This window comes from Pseudomyrmex gracilis, unplaced genomic scaffold (genome assembly GCF_002006095.1).
Source record: "Pseudomyrmex gracilis isolate BER0280 unplaced genomic scaffold, ASM200609v1 scaffold_175, whole genome shotgun sequence".
NCBI lineage: Eukaryota > Metazoa > Arthropoda > Insecta > Hymenoptera > Formicidae > Pseudomyrmex > Pseudomyrmex gracilis.
In genome coordinates, this window is record NW_018020759.1 from 141,745 (window position 1) to 161,601 (window position 19,857).

Below are 19,857 nucleotides of genomic sequence, written 5' to 3' on the forward strand. Positions count from 1 at the left end.
ATCAGATGAGATTCAAATATTTTTTTGCTTGAATACTATCGGTAGTATTTCACTCGAGCAATTAATTTGGGAACTCGGCGATCTCGTCAATGAAAACGACTAATTGATATTCACGGAACGATCTTCCGTGACAGGTGCTTCCGTCAGACCTCTCTCTCGAGCGTTTTTGAGCACCACCGCAGTCTTTAATTTACTTCGCGTCGATCTTTCTTTTCTGACGATTAAAAAAAACACAACAATGTCGCGTTGCTTTTAACAAAACGAAAAATCAAATTTTTACGAAAAATATAACATATTAGATTTAATTTTTGTGATATTAATATTATATTTAATTTTTAATATCAAGAAGAGACAGAGTCTAACTTGAAGTTTGAAATTAAAATTTTTGTTGATAAAAAAAACATTGTTTTACACTTACATTTTTAATATAATGTGGCTCACATTGGTCGTATTTTGATATTATCACAAGCTTCTTTACTTATTGATTAAGAAACTCTTTTTTTTTATAAAATAGTTTCTTGTGTGTACTTTTTATAATTTATACAAATTGTTTCATGGATAATAGCATTTTTTAATTACTTTTTTCTATAAGAGAGAGATGTGATTTTTATTGATCATCTTGATGTTCACTTCTTTTTATTTTTTTTAGCTTTATTTAAATTTTTTATGAAAACTTTTGCAAGTGATGTTTTTGTCTTTATATTTCTTAATTTTGTTCGTCGTTTGATTTTTTATACGTATACTATATAGCGCAACGCGAAAATTTGAAGTGCATTTAACTTGGTTCTTTCACACACAAAGTAATAATTGTTTTTATTAATGATCAAACATTTTTTTAACGTAAATGTTTTCTATGATTTGAGATGATAAGAGAAGAAATATATCTGTAGTTTAAACGGCAAGATAAAATTTATTAATATTTATCGCTAAGTGTTTTCTCTTTTTTATAATTATTTTACATTTTATTTTTCTATTTTACACACACAAAGAAGTTAAAAATGTATAACAAAAAAAAATGTATCTCGCAGAAGTTTTTGAGAATAACGAGTTGAAACTATATGATTAAAAACATCGTCTTCCTGAATCGACTTGAAAGCACTTCGACGCTTCTTAGTCAATCTTCGAATCTTAACACAAAAAACGTTAACACAAGGTGGGATTTGGTATTTCTCTGGTAGGCATCAGCAACCGAAGATTTCTACCTGATTTCGTGAACTTCAATGCGAACAAGCCGTTTTCGTTTGTAGTGCAAACCTCAAGCAATTTCGAACTATTCGGAGGCCAAGTGCATGACCCAAGAAGTTAACCAAGACGTTGACACACGTGTGAACACACACACGTAAAATGCGGTAGCGGTCTGTAAAAAACGATCTGTAAGACTTGCCTAATTCTCTGCTTGTACACTTCCTCTTTTTTTTTTTTTTTTCTTTGTGGTTCACACTTTTCTTCTCTTCGCTCAATAATATTTTCATCACGCGCGATCGCACTTGACCGTAATTTCTCTCTTCCACATTCCACAAACAATCGGTTGTCTTGCAAGCTCCTATCTCAATGGTAATGTGGTTATCACTGAACGATCTGTCTTCCATTCCAATGATGGAATATTGAACAAAGCAAAGTATTTCTCAGAAACTTGAAACGCAACTCAAAGTAGCGAGTGTATAAGAATGATGAGACAAAAATTAGAGAAGAAAAATACGTTCTCGCAGAGAGAGAGAGAGAGAGAGAGAGAGAGAGAGAGAGAGAGAGAGAGAGAGAGAGAGAGAGAGANAGAGAGAGAGAGAGAGAGAGAGAGAGAGAGAGAGAGAGAGAGAGAGAGAGAGAGAGAGAGAGAGAGAGAGAGAATGATTTCGCACACATTTGGCATACAAAACATACATTCGTGCAAATGTCAAGATAGGAGGATTGAGTACATCGAGTTATTAATGCGACATCTGATTACTGATATTTTGTTCGCAGCTCTTTCATTCGTGCCACTTAGTGCACATTGGAAAGCTCCATCGACACCAGAGTTCAAAATAAATCAACCGTTTCGTTATTACATTCGTCTTAACAAGAAAACATCCTTGTTCGAGGGTTACGTGAACATTCCAGAAGTGAATTAGTTAATTTTTACACACATGTATGACAAAAAAAAAAAAAACCTCTCGCATAACTAAAACTTTTTTAGTTTTCGGGGCGCATTTCGTGTATAATATTTAATTAGCGATGAAAATAATATAAACGCGACAATCATAAGAATATATACAAATAAGACATTCTATAACATGTCAAAAATTGTCTTTGTGTTAATTTGTTTTATTTAATTTAAGCTGAAATTTAATACAGTTTATTGTGTATAGGTATATATATATGTATATATAATGTGTATATATATATACATAAATATACATATATATTTTTATTGATACATTTTATTGATACATTTTATTGATACATTTTGATCTCATTACAACAATGTGACTTTAAATCTCAAATTCTTTGTATATAATATAATCGTTAAATATCTCACGTGTATTTTGTGTTTTTTTATTTTGCTATCATATTATTTGACACAGCAATCCATAAACGAACAACAAACCATATATTATTTATAACATAATACAGATGAAACCTATGTTTGAAAATGAAGAATCCTAGTAAGCAAATAATAACGATTAGAGGAGATGGTTTTTGGACTTGCCAATTTTTTATACAGACGTTTTGGAAACTAAAACGTCTGTATAAAATATGACACTGACGCGGTACAAACTCAAAAACCATCTTCGGATATATTAATGCAACACACACCGCGGAAGCGTCAAATGTCAGAATAACGATATATTTTCTTCTATTTTGCTTCGAGAAGTAATTCACGAGAGCAAAATCTATTCACATTCGAAATCAAGGAATCGTTTTATCTTCGACGCAAATTGTTCGTTTTATTATTATGTTTATTATCAAGAAAGGAGTTCGCTCGCTATATTTATTCGTCGCATAAACACACATCCTAGAATAATAATATTAAATCCGTTAAAACTTTTTGCCTGTATTAAACTTTATAAAGATCATGTTTATGTCACTGGATCATGTTTTCATATCACTCGATCATATTACCGTATTTTATATTGCCTACAAATAAATTGAAAAGGTCTAAAAGATTGCGATATGCTAATTATTTTTCTTGTGTGAGATTGTCTCGTATCAAAACTTCACATACTATCACACACTGTTCGGTGGAGGAAACGAAACGCGAACAAAAAATGTATGTTATCTCGCGAAGAGAGAGATTTCGATAGAATAATTTCTCAAAAGTTAGCCAGACACAATCGCAAACTAGCTAACAATCTATATATATTATATTTGCAGGTATACAAATTGTTCCCGCTAGTTTGCCGCTATATCAACCGCCAGTGTTTCGCATAAACCAACCGTTCTATTATCACATAAAATACGCCTTGTCGTCAAATGTGGCTTTGTTCAACGGCCACGTGATCGAACCGAAAATCTAGACTGTCTGATAAAAGGAAATATCGAGTAAAAAAAAAAACAAAAAGATTTGTCGAAGTTCGCTTTTGATTTATTCATATCAGTGTAAATCTAATTTTATTTTTGTCGAATTTAATTTTGAGATTTTAACGCAATGTGACGAATTGTAAAAATTGATCGTTACTTTCTTGTCACTGACGAACAATAATAATAATAATAAATATTCTGCGTGACAAACGCTGTAAATAAGTTATTTCAATAAATTTGATATGATAATCAATTTTACGTTTCAATGCGATCCGAATGTAACAATCATATAATTAGTTTTATTACGTATAGATACACTAATTACACGTATCTTTACAATAGCAGTTTATTCTTATCTCTGTGCTAAGATTGTTTTTGTTTTTATCTATCGTCGTTTCAACAGAAACGAATTTGAAATCTACGTCATTGCAGTTTGCAAAATATTGTTTGCACGTGCAATTTTTCATTTACTTTAAGTTTTGAATCGTTTTTCTTCGTGAAAGCTGAAGCTACGATTAAAGACCGAAATGTATATCTTAATGATCAGGTACATACAACTGATTGGATTTTTCTGAATTATTATCCACGACCATCTCTTTATGTCGATCCTTTATATATCACGTTATTTTGATTTTATTTGTTATATATTTTTTGATTAAAATTACATGATTATCAAAAAGAAGATCGTTGTGCCATCGATACGGTCAAATATGAATATAAATAAAGATATTCATTTTTTTCTAGCGACTCGAGGTGAGCTGAGAATAGTCATAAACCTGATAAATGCCAACAGACCTTTCTACTACGTCATTAAACACAATACTGTTACGATCTTCGACGGATTTGTCACGAAACCAAAATTTTAGATAATTGAAAAAGGTTAGAGATTTTTTTTTTTTTTTTTTTGAGTAATTTATGTCTACCGTCTTTAGTCGCAACAATTTGCGAGAGAATAAAATTGTTGCGTGTTGATATGTGTTGTGTATTTTTAATAAACTTCTTAAAGGCATGCACGTGTATTACTTAGATAAAAAATTGTTATAAATTGAAAGGGAGTATTAACTACTTATATGTCGTCGTTAATTGTTGAATTTTTTTGAAATATTCAGCATTATTGAAAATGTAGTTTTTTTTAATAGTGACGTTCCGTTTTGATTATGTTAAATAAATATTGAACAGTAATATTGCGTATATATTATGGTTTTGAGACGTTTAAGCTTCAACTTGCACATCAACAATATCGATTTTCTAATCGATATGGCATATATAAACATATATTTAAATCAAATAATTAGAATTCAAAGAAGAGACCGCACCACACAAGACCAGCGTGATTAATTTCGCGCGAAGTTTTACTTGTGTATAATATAAATCTCGAAAAATTCGCACACACGTTACAACTCCGAAGTTGGATCCTTTACAGTGAGCTACGATGTATAAGAAAGCTATTAAAAAAAAAAGGTGGGTGAAAAAGGATCAAATTAAATTAAATAACAAAAATAATTGAACGCGCACACTTGTTGCTTCGGTAGGTAAAAAGTTAATTGAATAATGAGAAAAAAGACATATCGCGCGTATATATTGTCACACTCGCCTCCGCAACTCCGACAGAGTTGCGAGTATGGATCTCCGCGTGTCTCTGAACATCGCAGCATGCGGTTTCTATTTTCTTCATTTTCACTCCTTCCACTTTTTTTCGTCGCTTTATAACGAAAGTTCTAATAATCGAATCGTCGTCAATTACGCTTTTTTGTATTTAACAAAGTTTCTCTGTGTAGGCCGACACGTTCGGTTAAAATCAATGGTCTTGTGATTTGTTTCTAGGTATGACATTCTTGCTGTTAATGCCGGCTCTTCGACCTTTGCCCTTAATTTTCGAAGCGGACAGACCGTTCTATTATGTTATTAAACACAACGTAGCGCCGATCTTCGTTGGATACGTCGTTGCACCATCAACAAATTCTTAATATATTAATTGAGGTCGTTTGTAGCATAGACAGCACGCGCACACACCAATAAAAAAAAAAAAAAGCACAAATATTTAATTCAAGATTTTTAATCAAGCACATTGGGAAAATAAAAAACACTTGCTTCGTTCAAAAAACGGATTCGCCTCGGATTTATTAATCGAACACCATATGTGTACCGCATATTAAAAATGTTTTCTCCTGTCAAATAACTTGCTTTACAACACACACAATATTTCTCTCTGCAATTTGCCACACTCGCTGACATCAATCCCATTGATTTTCTAGAGAATCTTTTCTCCAGTATGTTTCTTTATTACACACAGATATGTTTTTTGATCTTTTTGGTGATGATTTTTGAGGTGGTTAATAAAACAATAAGCTCGCACACATTCGCACGGGATCTCGCATCGCAACTCTTCGCAGTTCGATTCGAAGTTCTTAAGTGCAATATCTATCATTCGTAAATAATGTAACGCAAAAAACAATATCCGTCTGTTGTTGTTCGCTTTTGTGTGTTGCTTTTTTGTCGAAAGTTCGTTCATTTTCTTTTTTTTTCTCTCTTCTTAAAAAAAAAATGGTTTCATTTGGATTTTTGTATTCTGGTTTTACAATTTCGTGATTTTTTTTCACGAATTTTGATTCCAGTTTACGACAAAAAAACGCGCGCTAGACACACGCTAGGCTAGTCGTCATCGCATCTCGTAGTTCAAAGTAGAAATGCATGTATCTCTTTCTTTATTTCTTTTTTCCGTTCCGCCGTTTTATTTTATTGATCTCCGCTCAGTCTCGAAACCAATCGCGGAACCAATTTCTCATTCTTTACCGATCTTCTTTTTTTTATTTCGTTGGAATTAGCACGTTCAATTCCATGATATGTTTCCAGGAGTCGGATTCGAAGTGCGCTGTCTAGTGATACCGACCATCGTGACGATTGATCGTCCGTTCTTTTATCAAATTGTCAAGGTTCTCCGGAATCAGGAGACCGGCCACGACGACGTCGTGTCGTTATTCGTCGGGACGGTAACCGTGCCGATTTATTAGCGGTCACAATAATAATAAACACACAATAATGCCCGCATACACACCGTTTGTGCACACACGCGCGTTAAAAACAAAATACACTCGGATGGATCGCCTCTTTACTCTCGAGAGACGATTTTATTTAAATTAAAAAATTCTCAAGTGTGCACAAATCGACGAATCATCTGTGTATGTGTGTAAAGTTTGTTAAAAAATGTTCTTATTTTGTTTTGTTGTTTTTACTTTGCAATCTTGTTAAATAATGATGAATATATTTATTATTTAATTACGAAATGTGATTAAATGTTATATACTTTTGTTGTTGGTGAGTTAGCATTGATTTTTCGAGCTGCTTGTTTATTGATGTGTTACTTAGGTGTATAAGAAAATTATATATTTATATATATATATATATATACATATATATCCATATATATATATATACGCAAACCAAAGAAACAACTAGGAAATATATATTAAATGTTTCACGTGACGCTTCTCGCGTGTAATTGAAAAATTCGTCGAACGTAGATTGTGTAATGTTAGAAAATTAGAAGTTTTGTATTATTTGTCTCAGAAGAGAAAACTCTCAATTGTGCTAATATACGCCTCTGAAATCAAAGGCGATCGTCTGACCACCAAAGTAAAATAAAAATTTGACAACGCATTAGAGACTTTTTATTCTTTCCTCTATCTGATACACAATTTTCTTTCTCTCTCCATTGCGACGTTAGTGTTTCTCTCTCTCTCTTTTTTTTTTTTTTTTTTAGTTTTCTCACTTGTGCGTTTTTTTTATTGTGTGTTTCAGCTATTGTCGCCGTGCTGGAAAAAGAGATAATATCGTTTCTGCCGCCAGAAATATTTTCGATCGATTATCCGTTCATTTATAGCATCGTCAAAACGGAAGAGCATTTTTTCAAAACCGTCAATGTTACGTTGTTTTACGGTCTCGTTTATGACGTGTCTGTAATATAATTCCAAGAGTCTCATCGGAATCGTTCGCTCCATCATTCTCATTATCGGTACGACACAAGTTGGAAGTGTGAAAAGTGTCAAGGAGGCCGAAATTATTGCGTTACAATGCAATAATTTTGTTTTGTGCTTGTTGCAAGTTGATGTGCATATCCGCGCCAGCAAAAAAAGTGTTCGTCGCTTCAAGTGTCGTTCAAGTTGATGCGTTTTTTTCGTTTATTCTTATTAAATCTTTATCCGGCCATTTTTTAAATCTCTCGAGCATTTAGCACGGCGTTCGAAACAAATTCGTTAATTTAAAAGTTAATAAAAAAATCGTGCGAACACACTTTTACCAATAATTGTGTACACACGAATATTATGAATAGGTACGTTAACGTGAGCGAGAAAACTTTCATAGAAAAATAAAATATGACGTGAGAGACGAAAAAGAGATGCGTTTTGTAAGTATCGTCTGTGTGTATTCTGTGTATTTTCTATGACGTTAGTGTTTTATTTTATGCATGTGTGTTTGTTTTTTTACATTCAATGAACATGTGTCTTGCAAATTGTGTGGCACGTTGAAGTTTGTTGATTTCGGAAATAAAACAAAATTTTCATTTTGTTTCGTTTCCTTGCCCCGTGACTGATGAACTACATTTCGCAGCAAATGTATCTCGTGTTTTCACGCTTGTCTCTTTATCTGTGTTTATTATTTATTTATTTTGCATATTGGCAATTATTAAACGATTAATTAATTATTGCGCGCACAAGCGGCTTAAAAAGTTGATTCGAATTCTCGCTGCCATCAGCAATCACTTTCTGTTTTACAGGATTATCGGTATTGCTGTGTTTGTGCCCGAATGATGAGATCGAAATCAATCGTCCGTTTTATTATGTCGTCGCAAAACGCGTTGATAATCAAGAACTTGGAAGTCGCCATTTAGTGTCGCTATTTGCCGGAATCGTTGACGATCCTAAATTCGAATGATTCCGAAGTACATGGCAAAATTCGATACCTGAGACATACATGTCGCGTCATATTGGCAATTTAAGATTTTTATATGCTGTGCGAACAAATAAACATCAAAAAACTACAAAATACTTAAAAATTCTACTATAAAACATTGTTATATATATAAAACTACGTATTTTGATGTGTATTATATTATATATACGTACAGATGTGTGTGTGTATATATATATATATATGTGTGGATTTTAAATACATATATGTACGACCTAACATAGTTTTATTCTCTTCTCTTGGATTGTTTTATACATAATGTACAAAATGTGAATGCAAAACAAAATGGATCGAACGAGCATTCGTTACCTGCACACTTTTATTTTGTATGTAAATCTTCAAACAACAATTTTTCTGTACATTAAACTCTCTTCACTCGGTCATATAGATATAACTTGTGATAATAAAAACTCGATATGTAACTTTTGGGCCACATATGTTTTTTCACGTCCTTTTAACGTTTCTGAAGATATTTCTTTCTTTCTTTTTTTCTTTACACTATTTGTTTTTACATCTTTTTTATGGAGAGGTGTATTATCTTTTGTTTGTTTTTCTTTTTTTTTTTGACGACGTCTCTTCTCTTTTTTATTAATTTATTTTTACATCTTATTTTCGCCTTTACATAGATGATATGAAACAAAAACTTACGATGATATATCGCACACGGGATGAATCCTAATATGTTTCAGGATTAGGTTTGAGCCTCAAAAGTATCCAGATAGACGAAGAGTTCGAGATTGATCGTCCATTTGTCTATAATATCATCAAGTCAGGCCAAACAAACAAGACAACTCCTGATAATTTGTCGCTATTTAGCGGATATGTCGTCGGCCCAAATTAACGATAGTAATAACGATTAGCGGAACAGTTTTTTTTTAATTTTCCAATCGATATAGATCGTAGATTATAATATATAACATTTATTTTTTATCTCTCTCTTGACTTTGGGATTAACTTAATATTTATCTAATTAATATATCTCTTTAATAAATCTGTAGATAGGTCGCCACTCTATTCAGGATCGTGTGATCACAGTCTCTCGCGGCTGCAAAAAGTGTGTTAAATATTTCTCTCGTGTGAACGTTTTGTTTTTTTTTTTTTTTTGAAATAGACACTATCATCCTTTGATTATTAAGTTTTCGATTGTTGCGATTAGCTTCTGAAAAAAAAAAAAAAACATTAAATAAACGTTTTATTGTTATGTTGCACTAGAACGAGTGTATTTTTCTCTTCAGTTTATTTATTCGTCTCTTGTAGTCTCTTATATTGTCTTTTATTTATTTGACAATCAAATCCCTCAAACGAAAATCAATATTTGTCTTATGTATCTATCAGTGTCTTACGTTTCTCAAGCGGCGTATAATTCGACAAGTCGAGATCAAAATAGATACGCTAGATAGATATTCTCAGAAAGAATTTCATATTATTGCACAATTTTCAGATATTTATTAACACTAAGACCTCATCATTCGCATAATTTGCTGTATGTGTGCAAAAGACACTAGGAAAGTATTTGTTAAAATATTTGCTTATACGCACCGAGAACAACAAAATGATCGGTTTATTAGCTAGATATTACTGATTCTTTCCCAAAAACTTTGTTTCAGTTGTCATCTTAAAGAGGCGAGGCGGACGAAAACGACCACCTGTCGATGTGTTTTCGATCGATCATCCGTTTGCCTTTAGTATAATTAAATATGTCGCAAACGCCGAGACAAATTCGTTAAATGCAATTTCCGTTTTCGCCGGACAATATGTACACTAATCCGCGAGAAAAAAAATGGCGAGATGAGAAAATATATAGTTGCGTTCGTATTGTTTCCAATGTACACGTTACGCACAAATGATATATGGAAAACAATGATACACGATAAAAATGTTTGACATGAATTTTCACGCAAACGACGCAAATGTGATTGTTTCTTGTCAATTTTGTATATTCAAAATATTTTTTTTTGTTTAATGTAAAAATAATTGCATAGTATCTTAGCTTTACGTTTCGTGTAATAATAGTTTGTTATTTTTAAGCGCATATATATTGACATTTGCGTACCAATGGTGCACGTGACGCGAAGCAGCGCTTTGTAACATATGTGACACGTGTTAAGAAGAATAGAGATTATATATGTGATGTAAATGTGAACTGTGTTTTATCTCAAATTATTATTGTAAAGATTGTGAAAATATATATATATATATATACATAAGTGTATATGAAATTTAAATTATAGTATTCGGGTACAGAATACTATACAGACACATTTCTTCGTTTAAAAGTAAAGCGTAGTTTTACTGTTTTTGGTTGTTTACGTTAAGTGTATGTTTTCAACACACATAGTTTATTAATGTTGTACATAGTCCCGAGTTTTTCATCTTTCTTTCGTTGGATATTATATATGTCCAAGTTTTTTTTATAAATAACACACGCATGAAACACGAAATTTTTTTCAGAAGAAATTTCTACGTTGAGTTTGTATTTAAAACAAAATCACGGTTTTTTATGGTAAGATGAGCACGGAAAAGTATCTATTGGAGCGGAATGTCTCAAAGAATTGAAATAAAAGTGGAATTTTAACAATAGAGCGGATCGATGATTTTGTTTCAGAACTTGAAGTACAAGTGACATCGTTCGTGGAAGGCAAAGAGGATCCGGAATTTAATGTCGATCATCCATTCCTCTACGGCATCATTAAATCGAAACCAAACGAGGATGAATTCTTGCTCTTATTTGTCGGAATAATCACGGAAAATTGAAATGAAAAAGAACGACGACTGATATAAAAATTATCAAAATAAAAATAAAATCAAACAATCGAGGAATTTGAATGAAAAACATTTGTTCGTGATTAAAATGGAACATTATTAAATTTAACTACAACATTTACCACAATTATAATTATATATAATTATATACAAATATGTAATTATATATAAATTTTTGAGATGTAATTCTCTGAGATGCAGTGCTCTCATATCTATATGTATAAATTACTTTTATGTTCTAACAACTAATTGCTTTTCACTTCGACATTTTTTTATGCTTTAACCATGTAATGCATTTAATAAAGAATGATAATAAAAATGTGTCTTTTTGGTAGTACTACTTATACTTATAAATCATCAATATTTACATATGCAAATATCATATAATCAATTTTATGTAATTGCACACAAGATATTTCTTGTAATTTAGAATAATCCGCTTCTCTTTCAATACTGTCTGTTCATTTGTCTATAGTTTTAATTTTCATGTTACACAGTATATTAAAAAAGCATTATATTATTCATATATACATTCGTGTGAAAAAAGCGCAATACCACATAGAATCGAACTAACAGTACAAATACGAATTATTTCAGAGATCGCCAATTATTTTCAATTCGATTATTATTTCATATCGCATGATGATAATTTATCTTTCGACCACGTGTATTACTGCAATAGCGATGTTTTGCATGTGATTTAAAGCTTCTTGTGTTGTGTAACATATAAGAAAAAAAAACAAAATATTTTACAATGCAAATGACTTGCTTTCCAGCTGTGATGATCGCATTTTTTTCTGCACCAGTCGAATTTCTTCCTCCGCCGGAATTTAGAGTGGATCGTCCGTTCATCTATTCTATCGTTAAGTCACATCGCGACAACGAGGCTACAAATAATCACATAATAAGTTTATTTGTTGGACAGATTCTTGAACCAACTGTGTAATAATTGATTGAGCAAAATTTTGCACACTCGCACATATAAATTTTGTATACTGAATAAATAGAAGTGCGGGACACTTTGCAAATTTCTTTCATTTATAAATTAATGTGTTATGTTTTGAAAATAATAAATGATGTAATTTTGGAAAAAAAACAATTGCTTTTCACTTCGACATTTTTTTATCCTTTAACGATGTAATGCATTTGATAAAGAATGATAATTAAAAAAATGCGTCTTTTTGGTAGTACTTATACTTATTATCATCGATATTTACTTATGTGTGCAAATATCATATGATCAATTTTATGTAATTGCACACAAGATATTTCTTGTAATTTAGAACAATCTGCTTCTCTTTCAATACTATCTCTTTATTTGTCTGTAGTTTTAATTTTCTCATGTTACCCAGTATATTAACACTAGATTTACCAGACCAGTCATTTTAACTGGTCGTGCAATTTCAATTCAAAATTTTTACTGCATGTAACATTTGCTTTCCGAAATGATGTTATGACTTTTGTAGCTATAAGTAGAGAATACATTTTATGAACTTAATGTTACTATATATATATTCGTAACAAATATATTTTTTGTATTTTTTAATAGGTATATTTAAATAGCTGGTATATCTAGTGTTAAAAAAGCATTATATTATTCATTTACACATTCGCGTGAAAAAAGCGCAATACCACATAGAATCAAACTAACAGTACAAATATACGAATTATTTCAGAGATCGCCAATTATTTTCAATTCGATTATTATTTCATATTGCATGATGATAATTTATCTTTCGACCACATGTATTACTGCAACAGCTATAGATGTTTTGCTTGTGATCTTAAAGCTTTGTGTGTGTTGTGTAACATATAAGAAAAAAAAAAATATTTTACAATGCAAATGACTTGCTTTCCAGCTGTGGTGATCGCAGTTATGTCTGCAACAATCGAACGTCTTCCTCCGCCGGAATTTAGAGTGGATCGTCCGTTCATCTATTCTATCGTTAAGTCACATCGCGACAACGAGGCTACAAATAATCACATAATAACTTTATTTGTTGGACAAATTTTTGAACCAACTATGTAATAATTGATTGTGCAAAATTTGCACACACGCACATATAATTGTATAAATACTGAATAAATAGAAGTGCGGAACACTTTGCAAATTTCCTTCATTTATAAATTAATTTGTTAAGTTTTGGAAATAACAAATGATGTAATTTTGGAAAAAAACAATTGTTTTTCACTTCGACATTTTTTATGCTTTAACGATGTAATGCAATTTAATAAAGAATGATAATAATAAAAATGCGTCTTTTTGGTAGTACTTATACTTATAAATCATCGATATTTACGTATGTATGCAAATATCATATGATCAATTTTATGTAATTGCACGCAAGATATTTTTTGGAATTTAGAACAATCCGCTTCTCTTCTAATACTGTCTGTTTATTTGTCTGTAGTTTTAATTTTCATGTTGCACAGTATATTAAAAAAGCATTATATCATTCATATATACATTCGTGTGAAAAAAGCGCAATATCACATAGAATCAAACTAACAGCACAATACTGAATTATTTCAGCGATCGCCAATTATTTTCAATTGAATTATTATTTCATATTGCATGATGATAATTTATCTTTCGACCACTTGTATTACTGCAACAGCAATAGATGTTTTGCTTGTGATCTTAAAGCTTTGTGTGTGTTGTGTAACATATAAGAAAAAAAAAAAATATTTTACAATACAAATAACTTTGGCTTTTCAGTTCTTGGGGTGGGATTTGCTGCATCATTCGACTTTCTTCCTCCGCCGGAATTTAGAATGGATCGTCCGTTCATCTATTCTATCGTTAAGTCACATCGCGACAACGGGGCTACAAATAATCACATAATAAGTTTATTTGTTGGACAGATTCTTGAACCAACTGTGTAATAATTGATTGTGCAAAATTTTGCACACACGCACATATAAATTGTATACTGAATAAATAGAAGTGCAGAACACACTTTGCAAATTTCCTTCGTTTATAAATTAATGTGTTATGTTTTGGAAATAACAAATGATGTAATCTCGAAAAAAAACAACTTAGTTGTTACTGAGTTTAAAATACGTTTTTAAATTTAGTAACGTCGCAGACGTTGATTATAAAGAATTAGCGAGTTCGTATAAATCAAATTCTTTATTAGCAACAAGGCACTTGTTGGTTATACAAATAAAATTCAATATAATGTAACCACAATAGCGGAAGCCCATGTTAGAACATTTGTTTTTTTTTTTTTTATATAACAAATATTGCGTGTGGAACAGAACACAACATAATTTGTACATATAAATCTTATTGGTCATTGTATAAAAATACGAGATTGCTTCCGTAAGTATATCATATTTCTTAAGGATATAATTAACAAGTATTTCTCCTTTCTCTCTTGCGCGATACTTAATTAAAATTACTTAATTGAAATAAATTTGCACGTAAGTACGCACATTATAATATACATGTCATATAATGCACATGATAGCACGTAAACAATATATATATACTATATATATATATCGCAAATAAAGCGAAAAAATTAATGGCTTAATTAACTTGATACACCATTTGTAAATCAATTTGCGTGTTTACATGATTCGAATTATTTTTAGTGTAATGTGTGTGTAAATTTACACACAAAATCTGGCTGTATATTCTCCCAAATGTTTGTATATATTTTAACTCAATTTGATCGTCATTATTTTTGTTATCGTATATACAGTTTTTTTTTTCCTAAAACAAAACCAATGTTATTTTTTTTTTTTTTAATACAAATTTTACGGATTTGACAGTTGCCAACGCATAATTGTGCAATTGTTTGCAAGATCTACACAAAACAGAGAAACTATCTTGTTTCTGTCGTAAACGTTAGATCGTATCAACTAACTTCAAGTTTCATCCGCTGAAGGATGAGCTACTCTCTAGAACGACCGTTTGAGATATTTGCTGATATAATAACAATTAAACGAGGACACAAATTTATTGTGTCGTGAAGTAACAAAAATAAGAAACCGCTTATAATTGAGCACTTATCTATCAGGAAGACGCAATCGCGCAAGAGTTAAAAAAAAAAAACCTACGTATGAGATAATCGTCAATCTCTGCAATTAACTTATTCTGCAGTGATTAACCGACGATTTTCCGACTTTTGACGACTGAGCGGTTTCCGACGTGCCGTTCGACGTCAGTGAGCCTTTGCGCGCCACGCAGGTCTGCATAGTTGCGGTAGTGTCGAGATATTCGTCATCGTTTTCCGAATCCGTGTTCTCCTTTTCTTTTATCGATTTCTTCGATACCAAGTCGTTCACGTAACGCTCAATTAAATTGCGATTCTGCACGTTTATGGGACCGTTACCGGCGTTCAAGAAAGGCAGTAATATCTCAGGTATCTCGACGGCGCTCTCCACGACGGCCTGTCGTTCAAGATGCATTCGTTGTAATTCGGCCAGCGCCTCGTCCATAAAACGAACATTATTCTTGCGATCGGTTGTTTTCGGAACGTCTTCGAGAAATTCGACAGATTTCGGCCAATTTCTGCCTGTTGTTGTTTGTCTCGGTAAGGTCGCGGATGATTTGAGCTCGTTCGATGATAACATAGCAGTGGTAAAACCCATCGGGAACTTGGACTGACCGCGCAGATCATTCTCCAACGGTTGATCCGACGACGGAGGCGCGTTTATCTTCGGGGCGCTAAAAGTCACATTGTATTCGACTTCATCTTGATTTGCCGAAGCTGCGCGACGAGTCAATCGGTTGTGCTGTTGATTTTCCAAAAATGTGGGATTCCGCCATCTCTCGCTGTTCATTACAACTTGGGCCAGTTGTTGAATAGTACGCTTCGGCACTTTGTTGTCGACTTCGTCGCTGCCAGGTAGTTTGGCCGGAGTCGACGAATCGCACGGTTCGCCCAGAGCACGTCGAGCCGTCGCGTTCAGCTGACACATACGCTCGTAACTCTCGCCCTGTCCGGCTAGAATATTATCCTTCGGCCCGTACTTCAGAATTTTCTTTCGCGACTCCCAAGTGCCGTGATAAGGCGAATCCTGATCGTAAGAGCGGGACTCGCCGTCCAGAAACGCTGCGGTGAGTATCATCATGGGAGTCGGTTCCCGTTGCGTGAACAGTTTTCTTCGCGCCGTCAACGCCTGACCGATATTCACTTCAAGCCGCGCGTTCTCTATTCTCTCCTCGAGCTCCCGCTCCATCTCCAACAACTTGGCCGTCTCGCAGATCAAGACTCGCGCGTCCACGTATTGTTTGTCAACTTCCCGAGCTATGCGTCTCTCCGCCGAGGACTGAGTGCGCGCGTCGTTATTGAAGACAGGTTGAAAGCCAAGACGTTGCTGGGCCTTTACAAAAGGCGACGTGGACACGGGACCCAGTTTCGACCATATTGTGCCGAGTTTTTTGCTTGCCGGACTGGCGACGATCGGCGACACGACGCCTGGTCTGGTCTGAGTGGGATTCTGATTGATCAACTCGACGTTCGAGTTCGGTATTGTACATGGCACGCGACAAGGCTTCGGCGGGACCAAGTCCAACTTGGGCGGAATCATTCCGGGTTTCGGTGGTGGAAGTAAAGAAGTGATTGCGGTTTCTGGTAAAGGCGGTGAGGATGATGACGGTGACGAGTTTTCGTTCTTGTTTAACACCGTGGCGTGTACAACGTTCAGCAAGTGATCCAATCGATTCTCGAGCCTGTTCTGACGATCTCTGTCTACGTCGAGAAATCGCGTCACCATGTCGTTCTGCGCAGCTAAGATCTGAAAAACAAATATATAAATCTGCAGATAGATTGTTTAAATAAATTACACTATAGAAACTTACACTTAAGAAACTTTGAGAAGAGAATGAAAAGAAAAAAGTAATAAAAACTTCCAAAAACCAATTATTGAACGTACTTTGTTGACAACTTCGTTTTGAGAATTGATGGCGCTGAGCACGAGCTGTTCTATTTTTTGCGCCTTCTTTTTTCTAAATGGCGCGTTCGGTACGTTGTCCGTATTCACGGCGCTGTCCCGCGACTTCGCACCGTTCTCGGATTCCGGAGGCGAATCCAGCAAAAATTCCAACAACATACTGTCGTCGTTGCAAGTTGCATTGTTCGTAACGACGGTCGCGTCGGCCGCGTTGGTCGTCAGTAAGAGATTATCGAAATCAACATGATGATTGTACGTCTCGTTTAATTTGTGCGCTTTCGATTCGTCGTTTTTCGACTGGCAAAAAGCGTCGTTCAAATTCTGCGACACATCCGGCGAATAATCCGGCGATCCGTTTTGTTTAGCCATGTTCACCAGTTCGGACAAGCGAGCAATATTATCCTGATACTGTTTGTACGCCAAATTCTGTCCGTAAGCGACTTTGCGCAAAGGTTCTTGCGGCACAGCCCGATTCTCCGCGTACGGCGCGCTTTGCTGCAGCTGATTCTGCTGGCGAATGATGTTTTCCACATTGAGACCCGGCATCGCGTTGCTTCGCATCGCTTCGTTGAGCAAGCGTTGCTGATTCAGATTGTGCACATTTCGTTGAAGAGCGAATTGTTGTTGATCGTTCGCCAGCACGTTCTGCTGCGGCAATTGATTCCACGCGAGATTTCGCTGAATGTTCTGATACTGCTGCATGTTCTCCTGAATAATTTGATTCTGCACATTTTGCACCGCGTTCTGATAAGGAATCTCGCCGTACGTATAAGGCCCAAGTAGATTTTGTCGATAACCGTCCGGTATCGGATCCTCCCTCGCGGATCCAATCGGATTCGTCTGCACCGCTCGATTGCCGATCTGAACGAAACGCTCGCCGGTGTTTATAGCAACGTCTCTCGTGGGAGAGAGAACCCTGTAGGACTTCGGTACTATGGTCTCATTCGATTCGGGCGAATCCGGATATTCGTTTTCACCTACGGGGGGGGGGAAAGGAAAAGATAAACATTGTGAAGTTTAAAAGTGACAGTTCAAAAACCCCAAGATGATTCTCTCTGTGTCAAAGACCAGAGAGAGAGTGACTTACATCCTCCCGGAATCCATGTGGGTGACAGAGCTTCCGTTCGATACAGAGATTGCACAGGTTCTTGATCTTTGATTCTCATCTGCAGATTCTTGTTGGTTTTCACATCCTTCGGCGGTGACTTCACGTAATTCGCAGTCGAATCTAAATATGACAAATTATATATACGCGAGATATCAAACGGGATTTCTTTTGAACACCGCGATCAGATCGTTTGGGGGGGATTGGGGTCTCGTCAATCAATTCTCGTACTCACCTACGGTGTCTATACCGACGTTGACGTCGACCTGGTCCATACGTTTGTTTCTCAACACACGGTCGATGGTCTCGTAGTATTGCTCGACACCGGCGCGAGTGCCCGCTCGTTTGGCCTCGCGATAACAAACCAGAACTTGCTTCATGCGCGAACGACACTGTTTGCCCGCTACGTTGTAACCCTTCTTCTTCATGTATCGCGCGATATTCTCCCAGATCACCTGAGGCCGCGGAGCGAATTCCAGTTGCTTCTGCACCTGCCGGTCCGACCACACCGAGACCAGCAACGCGGTGCTCTCGGGCGTCCACTTGTACTTGCTGCTGTCCGATGTGTCCGACATAGTCGCGTCTACGTTCACGTGCTCGCGGATGGTCGTACGAGATCGCCGGATTACACGAGGATCAACACAGCGTAGTTCTTTTCTCTTTTTCTTCTTTCTCTCTTTCTCTTCTTCTTCTAATTACATCATTTTTCAGACTGATCAGACTCACTTCCTTCAAACCGATTGGTTTTTCGTCAACAACTCCGTTCACGGATCGCTTGTTGCAGTACCCCAAATAAATTTAGGCGAAATTACGACGGACACACATTATCGTACCGCTGCTGTAGTACCGCGCGATAAGGCGCTGGCTGGTGCTCGTTAACCGACACTGATTCAAATTTTAAAGGGACTGTGACCAGTACGCGGGGGTCGACTGGTGGGAGGAGATGCGCCGCGGCAGGTTCGGAGCCACTTCGGATCCGACGACGTGGTGTTCGTTTCTGTGAAAATATTTTGCGTTAGAATCAAAAGAAATGAAACGAATGCTTTTAGATTCTTCTGAGATCGATGATGGTGATCTGTTAAGCAAGACACGAGCTTTGAAATTCTCGCGTTCTAGAGAGAGCGGTTTGTTTTCTTATCGAAGGCTTGGGTTCATTCGCGGTCACTCGCATTGGCTCGGGGTGACGGCGAGAGTAAGCACGGCGCGTTTTAACGCGGGATGCCGATGACGCTTGTGAAAGTGAGCGAGAGTGAGCGAGCGAGATCCCACGGCGAACGGAAGCGAGAGCAAAGTGCGTCTTGTTGAGAAGAGCGCGCGCGCGCATTTGTGGTTTTGGCGCACGATTGAGCGCGCGACATGATGAAACGCGACACGTTCAGACTTGCCGCAACAGGTGGTTGCACACGACAGGTGGCATTATGCATTTTCCAAACTTGAGTTCCGAACGAGATCATCTGAGAGAAAACAGCTTTGTTTCATTTTGGCGTCGCGTTGTTTTTACGTACTTTGCTCTTTCTGCATTAACTCGCACAATTATTAATTATATTATTATTATTATTCTAAGAATTGAGATTGTACAATTAATATACATATATATATATATATATATTTGTATATCT

The 19,857-nt window shown here is 35.3% G+C and overlaps 2 protein-coding genes across 17 annotated transcripts in view; one reads left to right on the forward strand and one right to left on the reverse strand.

The window, feature by feature from the left end:
* LOC109857847 (alaserpin-like) overlaps positions 1-14,185 on the forward strand; it is a 26,507-nt gene extending 12,322 nt beyond the window's left edge. For 3 of the 15 annotated variants that reach the window (XM_020434592.1, XM_020434577.1, XM_020434587.1), the window contains exon 8: positions 13,086-13,331. In XM_020434592.1, the coding sequence (XP_020290181.1) occupies positions 13,086-13,255 (170 nt within the window). In that variant the 3' untranslated portion in view covers positions 13,256-13,331. Of the gene's footprint in view, positions 1-1,959; positions 2,233-3,348; positions 3,749-4,239; positions 4,375-5,319; positions 6,126-6,348; positions 7,153-7,293; positions 7,476-8,269; positions 8,544-9,152; positions 9,320-10,070; positions 10,671-11,068; positions 11,227-12,002; positions 12,322-13,085; positions 13,332-13,945 lie in introns of those variants that run through there. The other 12 variants (XM_020434580.1, XM_020434579.1, XM_020434578.1 and 9 more) reach the window with 12 other exon arrangements.
* Positions 14,186-14,340: 155 nt separating this feature from the next.
* Positions 14,341-19,857, reverse strand: part of LOC109857841 — a 6,584-nt gene continuing 1,067 nt past the window's right edge. The window contains exons 2-5 of one of the 2 annotated variants that reach the window (XM_020434565.1): positions 18,474-19,235; positions 18,221-18,361; positions 17,116-18,110; positions 14,341-16,977 (exon numbers count right to left, since the gene is read on the reverse strand). In XM_020434565.1, coding sequence (XP_020290154.1) covers positions 15,322-16,977; positions 17,116-18,110; positions 18,221-18,361; positions 18,474-18,813 — 3,132 coding nt within the window. In that variant the 5' untranslated portion in view covers positions 18,814-19,235 and the 3' untranslated portion in view covers positions 14,341-15,321. Of the gene's footprint in view, positions 16,978-17,115; positions 18,111-18,220; positions 18,362-18,473; positions 19,488-19,857 lie in introns of those variants that run through there. The other variant, XM_020434566.1, reaches the window with a different exon arrangement.